At 45.9% G+C, this 14,473-nt stretch overlaps 1 protein-coding gene across 1 annotated transcript; it reads left to right on the top strand.

The window, feature by feature from the left end:
- Positions 1 to 1,516: 1,516 nt before the first annotated feature.
- On the top strand, positions 1,517 to 14,071 carry ankef1a (ankyrin repeat and EF-hand domain containing 1a). Its single transcript, XM_080883769.1, has 11 exons — positions 1,517 to 1,722; positions 2,008 to 2,214; positions 2,961 to 3,122; positions 4,977 to 5,176; positions 5,264 to 5,413; positions 5,605 to 5,728; positions 7,786 to 8,602; positions 8,839 to 9,065; positions 9,329 to 9,468; positions 12,460 to 12,615; positions 12,789 to 14,071. The coding sequence occupies exons 2-11, from the start codon at positions 2,025 to 2,027 to the stop codon at positions 12,915 to 12,917; spliced, it is 2,295 nt and encodes a 764-aa protein (XP_080739895.1). The 5' UTR covers positions 1,517 to 1,722; positions 2,008 to 2,024; the 3' UTR covers positions 12,918 to 14,071.
- Positions 14,072 to 14,473: the final 402 nt, after the last annotated feature.

The raw sequence follows: 14,473 nt of genomic DNA on the forward strand, positions 1-14,473 counted from the left end.
GTTTTTCTTTCATATGCTTCACTGCAGTGACCCCTAGTGTTCAGGATATTTACTCCAGCAGCTGTTAGGAAAAGCTTAACAGTCAAGATGCTCATTACTTATCAAAGAAAAGATATGTGCTCTTATTTGTGTTATGTTATAGCCTCATTCCAAAATGAAATTCTACACAAGTGAAAAACATTTTTGCTGGAAGTATATAAAATATATAATTACATATTACATGCCCATAACTACTCACAGACTTTGCTCGACATCGTGTTGAAGCACCTTTAGCAGCAATCACAGCCTAAAGTCTTTGAATATGATGCTACAAGCTAGCACTCTTGTTTTTGAGCAGTTTCTCTCATCCTTCTTTGGAGAACCACTCAAGCCCCACCAGGCTGCGTAGTCATTTTTGGCTCTCTGTTCAATCAGGTCCAAGTCTGGCCTCTGGCTGGACATTCACAGAGTGAAGCCACTCCTTTGTTATCTGGGATGTGCACTTGGGATCATTGTCCTGTTTGAAGATAAACCTTCGCCCAAGTATAAGGTCCAGAGAGCTCTGGAGCAGCTTATCATCAAGGACTCTCTGCACATTGCTGTATTCATTTTTGATTCCTTTCCCCTTGATCCTGACTAGTCTTCCCGCTGCTGAAAAACATCCCCACAGCATGATGCTGCCACCACCGTGCTTCACTGTGAGGATGGTGGTGGCCGGTTTCCTCCAGACATGATGGAGGACATGAGTCAGGCCAAAGAGGTCAATTTTCGTTTCATCAGATCAGAGAACTTCAGACGTGCAATCATTCGCCTCTTACTGAGGAGTGGCTTTCATCTAGCCACACAGCCTGATTGGTGGAGAAACTTCTGGTGGTGCAGAAATGGTTGTCCTTCTGGAAGGTTCTCCTCTCTCCACGGAGCAACGCTGGAGTTCTGTCAGGTTCTCTAAAACCTCTGACTAAGGCCCTTCTACCCTGATTGCTCAGATTGGCTTGATAGCCAGCTCTAGTCCTGCTGGTTCCAAACGTCTTCTATTTACAGATGTTGGAGGACACTGAGCTCAGTCAGACCTTCAAAACTGCAGACCTTTTTCTGTAACCTTCCCCAGATCAGTGCCTCCATACAATCTTGTCTCGGAGGTTTGGGATTGTCCAATTCCTTGGACTTCATGGCTTGGTTAGTGCTCTGACATGCACTGTCAACTTTGTGACCTGATTTATACAGGTGTGTGCTTTTCCAACAGAAAACATCTGACAGATGATCAGTGGAGACAGGATGAACATGATGCCAACCTTGAGTGTCATGGCAAAGGCTGTGAATACTCATGTACATGATCTGTTATTTTTAGTCAGTTTGCAAGAATTTCAAGCAAACGATTTTAACTTTGTCATTAACTTTTTACAATTTTGAAAAAATAAAATAATCCATTTGGGGAAATGGAAGCAAAGTGGTGACGCTTTCATTTACGACAATTTCAGTATTGCCGAGCTTATCGAGAGACCCTGAAAGCAGCATCAGACGCTGCCGAGGGCACGAGGTCCTGCCCGGGATTTTCGCGCGTTCCGTTGCCATGGAGCCGACTTTGTTTCCTTCTAACGGCCCGCACAGAAAAGTGAAAAGCCTGGGAGGAAAAGCAGGTACAGACGGGACCCTCTCGCTGACCAAGCCTGGGTTTGTGGACCACAGCAGCAAGCGTCTGTCAAACAAGGGGAGCCCGTGTAACCCGTGCGTGTCTGCGTGCAGGTGCGTGATGAGCTTGAGGGTTTATGCGTCTGTACTGACAGATTTTTAACAATACTCGTGACTTTATTTTTCATGTACTGTGGTGATGTTTGTCTTAAAGAGACCAGAAAAAGCACTGGGCCACTTTGTATGAAAGTCGCCATTCACATGGGTAACATGAACAACTAGCTTATTTAAACTGCAGTTTTTCAGAGGAAAAGAAAGCACCTAAAAATTGTAATTCAATTAAAACATGTTAGAACCAAATATTTGCGTGCATGTTAGAAAGCTCCTATTTCATACCAGCATTCAGTGAGTCCACAATGAGCAGCAGAGTGGCAGAGGGCCGCCTGCAGACCCTGCAGATCTACCGCCTGCTTCAGCTGGTCCATGAAGGGGATACGGCACAGATAGAGAAGATGGTGCAGCTCGGGGCGGAAGACCTCATCAGTCTCACAGAGCCGAAGGACGGCGTGGGGGTGCTCCACGTGGCAGTTTCAGCCAACAACCTAGGTAATGTATGCCTGTGGGTTGGCTGTGGCAGACTCATTCCTTTGCAACAATCAGACACATTTGGTTGGACGAGTGCTATGTTTGTTCAGCTCAAATACTGTGGGTATTTACAGTACAGGTTATTTCATTGGAGATAATGTATCGGAATTTCAGGAGCGGGACCACGCCTCCAAACACGCTCCTTCCGGTTGTCATCTGTATAGGTTCCGCCAGTTCTGCAAACTGTTCATTGTCGTTTACGTGCCCCACCGTCCCTCCCTCCTTGTTCTCAATTCTTTAACTTCTTCATTTCTATTTAGTCCACGGGGATCTGCCAGGCCCGGGAGCCGTCCCCTTCGAGGCCTTCCCCAAACTGCAGCTCAATTCATGTCAAAGCATCACTTTTACCTACTAAAACGCTGTCAAACCTAAAATGAGGACGTGGGCCCAGCGAGTGAATTTAGTCTTTGTGTCTTTGTTTGCATGCCGCATTACTTGCCAAAGAAAATATGTCCACAGAGATTTGTGGCAGCATGTAGAGTTCTCAAAAACGGCAGCGCAATGGAAAATGGATGTTATTAAGTTTGCTAAACATCTTAATCACTGCCTGCAGTAACACTGGGGAAAGAGGACATGGGGTATAAACATGTATTTCCAGTTACTTTTAAACATAATCTGCATCAAGCCCAGTTGGTCTGAGAATTTACCACAAGCCCAAATATGATCTGTCTCCGGATTGTTTCTGCTTTCTCTTTTTCTCCTCGCAGAGCTCGTCACCTTCCTCCTCTCCAAGGGAGCAGATCCTAACGTGCAGGACAAAAGGGGCCGCGCTCCGATTATGTTAGCTGCTGAGCTGGGCAACCATCCCATTGTGTCTCTTTTGGCCCACAGCGAAGCCAACCTGAGGCTCCTGGATGTAGAGGGCAAAAGTGAGTTCAAAACTAAAGGCATTACTATTTATAATCTCTGTGTAGGTTTAGCAACACTGCACTGACAGAACAGTTACGGGATTTCAAACACACTAAAGCTTCGTGGCATGAGTTTCTATGGCCGATGGTACAGGTGTAGGCGGCCCACTTTTGTTCATGTAGTGTGTATATGGTGGTAAACAGCAGGGTTTTCTTCAGATGTCTAGTTCAGAATTGCAGCTGTCACACAATTCAAATAAGTTTTCACAATAAGAACCCAGAGGCATTTCAAGGGCTCAGCCCAATGGCGATGCTTACTTTTAGAGGGACATTGATGCCTATCTTTGTCTCCCTTAGCTTTAACCACACAGTGGGTGATTTTCAACGACTTGGCAACTCGAGAGAAATTCAGTCACATCTGGCGACGTAAAGTGACTATGGGTGAAAAAACTATGGCAATGAGAAAGAAGTCTGAGTCTTTCTCAACTTCAGCTGGCACTGAGAGCACAGGATGCTGGTGGCTGACAGCTAACAGGGAAGTAAATACATTAGAAGTTACTTAGGTGATGGGAGTCTGTCCGTTAACAGCCGACTGTTACCTACAAAGTAAGGTTTGGGAAGCTAATCGCTTCCTGTGCGGATGCAGGTTTATCCCACGATCGTTTTAAACAAAGAGACTCTAAAGCTGCAGCTTTTTGCTTTCTGATTAAATAAAGTTTTGAAACAAAAATATTTTGTAGCATTTAACAGCTGCAGAATGATCAAGGCTGATATTATCACAGGAACACGTGAGAGTTGAATTTCAGAGCTTTTTTGTTTGCGATATGTCATATTTGTTTAAAAGTTCCTGCACAAATGAAGCTCATTCATTGTGTGCCAAGTGTATCAGATGGTTTGCTTTAAATGTATGTATTCTCATTTGAGTCTCAGTTTCCCAAATGGGGGCGTTTCCATCTCAAGTTAGGTCAGCTGGATCGCTTGCGGCGTCTTTCCGCTCATGAACATGCAGAGTTTGTCTCTTTAGATATTGATGAGGAGGTGGTATCCCAGACAACTCCAATCAGAGCGCACAAAGGTCTTCTGAAGGAGCTCGTTGAAGTAATCGTGATAATGACCCCATTACAGTGTGTCTGTGGTAGCGATTACTCTAACTGGCTCTCCTTTGAGAGGTAGATCAAGGCTGAGTGATTGAATGCTTCCTGACGTGTGCATAATTTACATACTGTATGATGTATGTACACATGTGTGAAGAGCCATATGAGGTTTTGTTTGTGTGTCATGCCACATGGACACGTCTAATTACAGATCAAGTCCTAATGATCGTCTCCTGTGAAACACGCTGAGCAACTTGATACGACCCAGCTCTCCCTGGGGTTTTGTTCAGCCTGGCCTCAGTGCTCACAGCAGGCTGAGCTTCAGTAGTCACACACACCTGTTTGTGTTATCCGTCGTGTCAGGAATATGGAGTAATGTGGGAATAATCAGAGTGGGGAAAGTAAAACACAGCATCCTGCCCTCCCTCCTTTTACAGCAGTTTGATCCACCAGCAGTTAGCAGCTGTGCTCGGTGCTGGAAGCGTGGAAGCTCTCTGTCAGAGCAAAGTTTCCCGAAAGTTTCCTCGCTTTTAATTTTGCAGTAGAAATGAAGATGGCTTGATTTGACTTGGCAGAGTTAGCTCGCTGATAGCTGCGAAGGACTGCAAACACTGGATTAGACGGAGGGTCCACATTAATATTTGAAACAGCATTTAGGTCTTAAGTGCTTAGCTATCAAAGTAGTCTGATTACACTGATGTACAGCTTTATTGTTGACGCTTACTTGCTTCTTCTGTCTCATGAGCTTTTCCTAAACTTTTGCACCCACGCTGTGACTCAGATGTGCTGTTCTACTGCATCTACCCCACCAAACGCCACTGCCGCTGCCTGCAGGTGTTGCTTAAGTGCGGAGCCGATGCCAACAGCGTGTCAGTGCAGGGGATGCATGTCTTTCAGCTGATGTGTGAAAAGGCCCAGGAGTGCACCCCCCTGTGCCTCATTATGCTGAATGCCGGGGCAGACCCCAATGCGGCACACCAGGTAAACAACAGGGACTGTGAGACCTGCGTTTTGAAGACAGTCTGTTGGAGCTGAAGCCTTTCCTCTCCTCTCTTCCCCTCTGCTCAGAAAACTGGAGTCACAGCGTTGATGGAGGCAGGCAAAGCAGGGTCCCTGCCGCTTGTTAGAGCTATAATCAGGATGGGCGGAGACCCCAACGCCTCTGACAGGAAGCGGCTCACAGCCGTCCACTATGCTGCCATGGGGGGCTTTTTTGAGGTGTAGTAGCTGCTCATATATAATAGCTGACATCTTTTGAAATGGCAATAACATGCAAAGTTAAGCTGTATCTATTAGGACTTATTCTACTTTGTCCTGGAAGCTGAATTAAAATGACAGCGACCCACTGTTAGTGTAAGCAGCACCTCGGATTTAGGCTCGTCTAACGTGTTGCTCTGGGCTGTGTTCAGGTGCTTCAGGTGCTGTCTGCATACTCAGCAGACATGAGTGCGATGAGCCTTAAGGACTGCACAGCCTTACACTACGCTGCTGCCTCGGGCAATGCAAACTGCTGCAAGTTCCTGGCACAGAGAGGTACTGTACTCTTTAAAGTCTTCTTCTGTGATGAGGCCTGTCACTCCTGCTGATGCCTTAATAGGAGCCCGACTGTGCAGACATTTAAAGCTCATATCAACATTACGTTCAGTAATTTCAGTCTGATGTCACTTGTAGGCTAACGCTGAAACGCAGGAGGAGAGCACAGCAGCTATTACTCAAAATGTACATGAGGAGAAAGCTGGTCACAGAGCATTGCAATCGGCTCCGAGTCTTAAATGTGTGTGTTGGTGTTTGACAAACAGGGAAACAAACTGAATACTTAAGTAAAAAGGGCTCATCGTAATACTTACTGTTGAACGAGGTAAATGTGTTCGCAGCCTTATATAAAAACCACCATGACGTGTGCTCTGCTCGAGCGTCTCGGTCATTCCTCAGACCTCTGATGCCTGGAATCTGCTGGACTCGCTGTTCTAGCCACTGGGACCACTTTGGACTTGACCTTTCACATCTCCAGCTGTTCTTTCCGCCCATCGGACTTCTTCCCAATATTACAGTAAGCTAGGATTGTCGCGTCTGCAGCCTTGTGCTCTTTATCGGCCACAGCTCTGTGTGGTTGGTCGTCAGCAGCTGTCTGTCTGCGCCGCCATGACTCTGTGGAGTCCTTTAGGCCGAGCTCTTCTAACCTCTGGTAGGATTTATTGATGTCAGCCACCTCCTCTGTCTAGCCCATGCAGGGGCTTTGTCCTCCTGTTTCTCCTCCTCCTGTTAGCTCCTCAGCTACCTAAGGCACTGTTGTAGCAGCTCATCTTGTGGGTGGGGGTGGGGGCCATGTATTCATGGTTGCTTCTGGCTTGTCGCTCTGATCCCCTCCCTCTCTCTCGTAGAGCCCAAAGGTGCTGGACTGCGTTCCCAGGGTCCCACCTAAGCATCTATGACACTTATGTGGCCGTGATGATGGCCGTACGTCTGTACTGGCTCACATCTTATTGCTGTCTTCTCAGCACCTGCCTCACCTTCTGTAGGCGTCGCCTCTGTGAGTGCGTGTTCATGAGGCTGTCACATTATTGTTGATCACGGTGTTTTTGAGGTATTGCTACGTAAGTATTGTATACCCAAACTGTGTAATGATTCATATGCATGGCCTGTGAGAGGAATGCTGACGGTTACACTGAATATTTTCAAGTTTAAAAGGGGAACAGGACTCTATTTGGAATATGGGAGTTTCAGTTCGTTCCAAAAACTGCTCTACGGTACCTTTTTACGGTACGATGATTTCAATATGTTACCCTCCGTTTGTAGTAGTGTTCGTATACATGGAAACGTAAAGGAGCACGCTCCACGTTACTGCCAAAATGTTGAAATGTCATTTCATTTACACGCGTGTGGAAGAGTCGAGCACATTTCTGATTCTGTTCTGGTTTCTTTGATACACGAGCACGTCTCGTTTGATCACACACGGGGATTTCCCAGCTGCTATAAATATGGATCAAACTGTCGTTTTATGATCAAACGCACAGTCGTTTCAGAGATTAACATAATAACACAGTCCCCCTGCTTTTTTCATGTTCACACGTGGAAGTATTGTCCATAATTACCAGCTTGTGCACGCCTGCTGCTCACCACACCTGTCATTGTGTGTTGGTTTTAGCGCGTTGTCAGCTTCCTGTGTGATCAGAGGTCTTTTTGGACTGTTTGCTGCCCAGCTGGGGACAAATCTGTCCCATCACTCATGTTTCTTAAGCTGATTTGGAGACATTTCTGTCCTTCAACGCGCATATTAAACCCTCTCTTGTATTGGAAACATCCCACGTTCATGCATTTGTGACTTCTAGGCTGGACTTGTGTAATTCGCTGTTATCAGGATGTCAGACAGTACATTTGTCCCATGTTGACGTCTCCTCACTGCTTGGACTGGGTTCTGGGTAAACTCCAGAACTGAATTTCGAATTCTTCTCCTCAGTATTTTTATAACAGATTGGAGGATCAGTGTTCTCCCCTCTGTGTCTGCATATCTCTGGTATGATACTATAGCTGCAACCACAGTCCTGAGGACATTCTGCCGTGTGTTTATATAACCTCTGCTCTGTGGTCAGGTTGTAACCCTAAACTGAAGAACCGGGAAGGTTTGCTGCCGCATCAGATTGCCAAAGATTGCGGTCACAATGCAGTAGCCAAGGAGCTCCGGAAGGCGGAGAGGAAGCAGGGAAAAGGCAGCGATCCCAGCGGCACCGGGCAGATGTCAGAGCTCTGGGCACTGACTCTCCACGACTGGTCTCAAGAGTATGAAGCCGAACTGTGGAAAGCCTTTGGCGACAAATCAGACACAGTTACTGCAGAGAGGTTTATTTCTGTATTAGAGGAGCTACAAGCTCCAGTTGAACCAGACCGGATCCAAGCAGTCATCTCAGCCCATGGAGGAGACGTCAACATCAGTGACTTCATCAGAGGAGTCAAGTACATCAAGAAACCGTTCCGCCTCTCCTTGTATATGCCTAAGAAGAAAAAGGGGGGAAAGGGAAAAAAAGGGGGCAAGAAGAAGAAGAAGGGTCCGTTTGTTCTCCCCATGCCCGTTTGCACCCTCCCACCGGAGCTGAAGCCCCGACGAGCAGACGGAGGCCCACCCAGCTTCATGATCAGCTCCTATTTTAACTGCTCGGACGTCCTCCGATTCGACCCGGCTCACCCGCCAGTGCATCCGGTGATGAACGACTCAGGATGGTACATACACAAGCCACCGCCGGTCTACGTCAACGTGAACTCCTGCGTGAGAACCAATGATCTGGAGTCTCTGGACCAGGCCTTCAGTGAAGGGGTGCCGGTGGACGTTCAGGATGAGTTTTACAAGACGCCGCTGATGGTTGCGTGCTCCACTGGCAGCTATGAGACGGCTCAGTACCTCCTCAGCAAGGGGTGAGAAAGTTCATGTTCTGATTTCAGTGCCGTTTGTTTTTTCTGTGGCTTTACAATAAAAGCCAAATTAATATTTTCAATATTTTTTACCCGTTTCTTTAGCTTTGTATCACAAAGCACGCACACAGAAGCAAACTGACTTTTTCTGGTGTTTTCTGGTGGCTGCTGATCCGAGCCAAAGAATGGGCCTAAATACTAATACACGCCTTAAACCCTGACATCACTGTCTGTGACAGGGCTGATGTGAACGTGTGTGACCAGTTCTTCTGGACCCCCCTCCACCATGCGGCGTACGCCGGGCAGCGGGAACTCATTGAACTTCTGGTGAATGCTGGAGCTAACGTCGATGCCCCGGCCCTGGGCGGAGCCACGCCCCTCATGAGGGCCATTGAGACGTCTCGAGTGTCCTGTGTGGATTTCCTCATCGAGGCGGGTGCCAGTGTGCTTGCAGAGAACAAGAGAGGTGTGACGTAGTTCAAAGCCTTTGTACCTTTTTCTTATAATGCCACAATGGAAACACGTGATTTTGTATAATTACTCTTTAACTCTAACTCTCCATCAGCATTTACTCTACAGGTCTCCTTTGTGGCGATGTATAACGTACCAGCATTCATATCCTGTCTTTATAGGCCCATTGACTACAACCCTACATCGTAGCACTTTCACATCTATGGCCACTTTAGAATCACCATGTCTCGTTTAACTGCCGATTTTACTTCTGTACAGAGCAAAGCTGCCTTGATGTTGCCAGAGATTTTGCAAACCCTGTGATAATCGACTTGGTCAAACAAAAGATGGATTCTCTGCCTAAACCAAAGGACAAAGCAAAAGGAAAGGAGGCCGAAGCTAAAAAGCCTAAAGCCAAGGTACACAAATAATCTACGACTTAAAGGAGACCTTTGAAACACATTAAAATCGTTTGCCTTCAGACTTTCCCTGTTATCTTTGTTTCTCTAAACTGTATCTAATGTTCACTCTGTACTATAGGAATATAGCAAGTCTTGGTTCTGATATAGTGCTTTTCTCCTCTGTTTGAGCGTTCACAGCATTTTCACCACACAAGTGCGTTTTCCTGGGCCTCAGTGCTCTTTCACACTCCCACGCTGATGTATGCAGCAGGGGCAGCTCTGGGATCAGCGTCTGGGCCACAGAGACAGCCCGCTCTGTCTCCTGATCCCCATCATGACCTCTAAATCATGTAAAAGGACACACGCTGGTGTTGCTCTCTTCTCCCTCGTAGCAGCAGGGAAACCCGAGCCTGCAAAGGGAGCCGATTACTTAAAGCTGGGCACTCGTACGCAAATGACACCACATGTGTTTGGTTACAGCTACACCGAGCTGGTGTTTAGCTTTGTATTCCCTGTAACCAGGTCACAGTCGGTTCAGATGTATTGATGTTGTCATTAAGACCCTGAAAGCAGCAGGTGTTTGTGATGCGTTCATAAATAATCAGGAGTATTTATAATTCAATGAAAATATCTGTCACACAGCGAGCCGACGAATCACGGAGCGTTTTTCTCTGAGCTCGGTCGGAGGCGGTATGAGCTGCTTTCACTGTTTTCTACAATAAAGGGCAATAATCCTCATCAGGCCCACTGGAATTCACAAACTCTCTGTAAATCATGCACCTTCAGCACTGTGAGTGATTCAGAAGAAGCCCTGTGGTCGTCCTACCCTCTAACCACAGCCGTGGGAACATGTGGGGGCTTCTGTGGGAAGTACACCACTCTCAGTACCCGACTGCATGTTGCTCTTGTTTGTCTTTAAAAATTAGTTACATGTGAACAAAAAAATTAATGTTTGTCAATGAAAGAATAATTACACTAAGAAATATAGGACGCACACACACACACACACACACACACACACACACACACACACACACACACACACACACACACACACAGAGCAGCTAGGGGATGGGAAAGGCAGTTTGATGCCAGCAGAGCCAATGATTACCTGATAACAAGCTCACACAAACAGCACAGAGCTCTGCAGCGTCTGTGGTGAACGCCAGAACATCCTGATGAGAACATCAACACCCGTGTGATCGGTGATTAAGTTAATAATGGGCCTTTGTGCAGAACGATTGGTGTAGCAGCAAATTCTTCCCATGACCGCGCCTCACATGTAGACGGGGTTTTACAAAAACAGCAGCCGTCAATATCCAGCTTAGCCACAGTCCTGGCCAATCAGATGATAGCCTTTTTTGACATGCAGTTGGCAAAGCTCAAGTTTCACATCCTGCAGCCTGCAGACAGTTTTCCTGCGTATGCTTTGACAATGCCAGTGATAAACATTCATTATTGCGATGACACACTGACACAGCGGTGGCGGCAGATAGGCTGAACACCTGACGATGATGGCCGACAAAAAGAAACACTCGAATCGATGCAAATTGCTTAAAGCAGGCCTAGATGATCTCCAGCTGCAGCTTCACAGGACCTTCAGTTCAGTCTAACTTGGTACCATCCAGAGGCAGGATCACATCAGCAGCAGGTAGCAGTGATGCAAACATCTGGCAGGAAGTCATATCTCGTAAAGTTCACAGTTCTGTGGATAATTATTTGCCCCTTTCCTGATTTCTTATTTGTCACAATAACATGTTTTCAGATCATCAAACAAATGTTAATATTAGACGACGATAACCTGAGTAAATATTCATTCAACTAAATGATCCTACGTGGAGCTGTGTGGAAAAGTCATTGCCTCCTAAAGCTACTAAGTGTCAACCGTGACAACAACTGCAGTCAGTGATAACGAGCAGTGGATCCTTCACTGTGGATCCTTCACTGTGGAGCAACAGTCGTCTTTGTTTTAATTCAGCCACAGTGGAGGGTTCTTGAACATGAATTACCAACATGCTGGTGTGTGTCAGATCGTTGTCCTGCTGCAGAAGCCAAGCGCACTTAAGCTGCAGCGCACGAACTGATGGCCAGATATGCTTCTTCAGGATTTTCTGGTGGAGCTGAATTCAGCAGGTTTGACAGTCGTTTGATGTTCTTTTCATGGAAAGCCGTGCTAGTTTTATGCCGGCATAACAGGACTCAGACGAGAGCTTTACCTCGTCGGTCCACCGAGTATTATCCCAACAGCTTCATCACAGTGTTTTTTGGTAGATATGAGCCTTTCTGTTCTCTTTGGTCAGCAGTGGTTTTCTCCTCGAACTCTCATTTTTGCCCCGTCTCCTTCTTACTGTTGAATCATGAACTCTGACCTTAACACACACAAGTGAGGCCTGCGGTTCTTTGTTGCTCGGGGTTCTTTTGTGACCTCCTGGATGAGTCGTTGATGTGTTTTTGGAGTCATTCTGGTACGCCGCCCACTCCTGGGAAGGTTCTCCATTTGTGTACAGTGGTTCTCATCGTGGTTCGCTGGAGTCCCAAAGCCTTACAAGTGGCTTTGTAACCTTCTCAAGACGGATGTCAGGGACTTTGTTTCTCATCTGAAACATCCGAGCCATGTAAGTGTGACATATATGCAAAACTAAGAAATCAGGAACAGGGCAAATACTTTTTGTAGCACATTTATATACACAATAAGTTTTGTTACTGATGCTCCTCAGATTCCTTCACCAGGTTTTCTCAGTCCAAAGTAAACATTAGCTGTCCGGTGCTTTAACAGAGTACTTCTGTTTCCTCGGTGCAACAGCTAAATCTTTGGATTACTCTTTATCCTGCCTCTGCACCGTTACTGAAAACCATTGAGCTTTAATCCTCAAACATAACGTTTATTGTTAGCGACCTAATCTTGTGCATTTGGACATCTCTAGCTGCCTTTAACCAGCCTGAATCTGACACTTTGTATTGAACACAGCGAGGCTGCAGAAGCTTTGAAAGTCTTGGTATTCACTACAGGTTGCTGCTGCAAAAGTCGCTGTGCAAGCAGAGACGTCGTCTGCAGCAGCAGAGAAGACTCCACCCCAGAAGGATTCAAATAGCGTCGTCCTGCAGAACACCAGCATCACGACTGGGAAAACCAAACTCGTGGACATCACCTTTGTGCCAAAGACGGTGAGCCTCTCCACCGTTTACAAGAAGACGGCTTAATGTGTCTTCTGCTGCCGGCTAGTTGCAGCAGTCACAACGTGCACAAACCAACCCTGCATTAAGCCCGTTAGTGCACACATGTTCCTGAAGAAGTGACTGTGTAATTCCACTTCTCACTCTGACTGTTTTTGTCTCAGGTTTGGGGGAAGCCGCCCACCACCAGCCAGCTGATGTCAAAGACAAAGGTGGACTTTGACAACCTCGTGATGCCTTTCAGCCGCGACCTCCAGGGCACGATGCTGGAGCTAACAAACAGCGCAGAGTAACAGGCAGCGAGGTTAGACAGAGGCTGACATCTTGGACTGAAACTGGCCACTTATCATAATTGTGGATGTTTCATCTTTTCCACATGGCTTCTTTCTTCTGCCTTGTTGGACATCGTGCTTTGAATAACGTTTCCTTCCATCGCATCAGGTTCCTGCTGCTTTCATTACGGCTCTGTGCCCGTGACAGACGTGGTCACAGGTTTGATGTTTCCAGGTTGTGCGTCTCTAATCATCGATGTTATAACTCAGGATTACCTTAAGAATATTTTTTTCTTTTTTAAGGAGGCACAAGCATCCACGTGGACTCAACGATGAACCGATTGGACATAATCGATTCACTTTTATTGTTTCCTTTTGGGAAAATTTGTCATTTATCACAGCCAGGTGATTAAACGCAGACAGCACTGCACAGCAACATGTGGCAAAGAACAAAGGGCTTGTGGCCCTGATAAACTACATTGCAACTCAGGAAGCACTGCAGCAACATGGTGTATGGATAACATTATATCCACAGGGTCAAAGGTCATAATGTTGTTTGGCAGCATGACTCAGAAGGATGAACTGTGAGCCGATCTGCTGTAGTGTTGTTGAACACGTTTTACAAACTGCAGCTGTTTTTCGGTGATACGCATCATCTTTCACTGCTTTTTCTGCTGTCATGGCAACAACTTTGCATTTCATGAGAATGAACTTTATGGGCCAAATGTGTGATCGCTTATTTTAAAAAACTGTTTGTTTATTTCATGAAACAACGTTTATTTAGCTTTTTCTTATTTCTGCTCATATTTCTGCTGCTATAATGGCTCAATGTGGTCATCTCTGACACGCAGAGTGACCGGAACGATGGGTTGTCAAACCTGAGGTCTGGGGGCCAGAATCAGCCTGGCAAAATCCCCTACTCGGCCCACTGGATGTTTTAGGACTTTTAACTGTATTTTCATTAAACCTACAGCTGTCCTACTAATAAAGACTCCCCCCACAGCTATTCATAACACAATAATGAAGATAAACAATTAAAAAACAGAAAAGTTCCTGTTTTCTCACTATCGACTACAAAAAACATCTTCTTTTTATACAATGTATCCACAGAAAAATGAATAAAAGGAGACATTTTCTGTATAAAATATTCCACTCAATGGCAATGAGCCCCTGGAACCTTTTCTCTAATTTATTTCTTGCAGTTTCAGAGTTGTGCTGGAAGATTTCTTTCATTTATTACAGCAGCATTTTTGATCATGTAGAAAAGCTAAGGAGTATTGTTGCAGTTGCACTTTATTTTTCTTATTCTGAGACATCTCGGGGGTTGGATGTGCAACTAAATGAGGTTACAGTTACAGATAATGGGGTATTGATGTTTTTACATGAATTTGTCTTTGCTGGTTTAAGAGGGGGACAAATATGTGGTTTCAGACAGTGGATGAACTGAGAGGGTGCAGCAAAGATAAAGAAGAACTTATTTTGAGTTGTGAATCATGCAAAGCTACTCTAGTGGTCTGCAAGAATAGAAAGATACAGAGCTGGAAATTAGCACAGTTCGTGAGTGAAATAAAAGTGTG

Source organism: Rhamphochromis sp. 'chilingali', assembly GCF_963969265.1.
Source record: "Rhamphochromis sp. 'chilingali' genome assembly, chromosome: 5".
Classification (NCBI taxonomy): Eukaryota; Metazoa; Chordata; class Actinopteri; order Cichliformes; family Cichlidae; genus Rhamphochromis; species Rhamphochromis sp. 'chilingali'.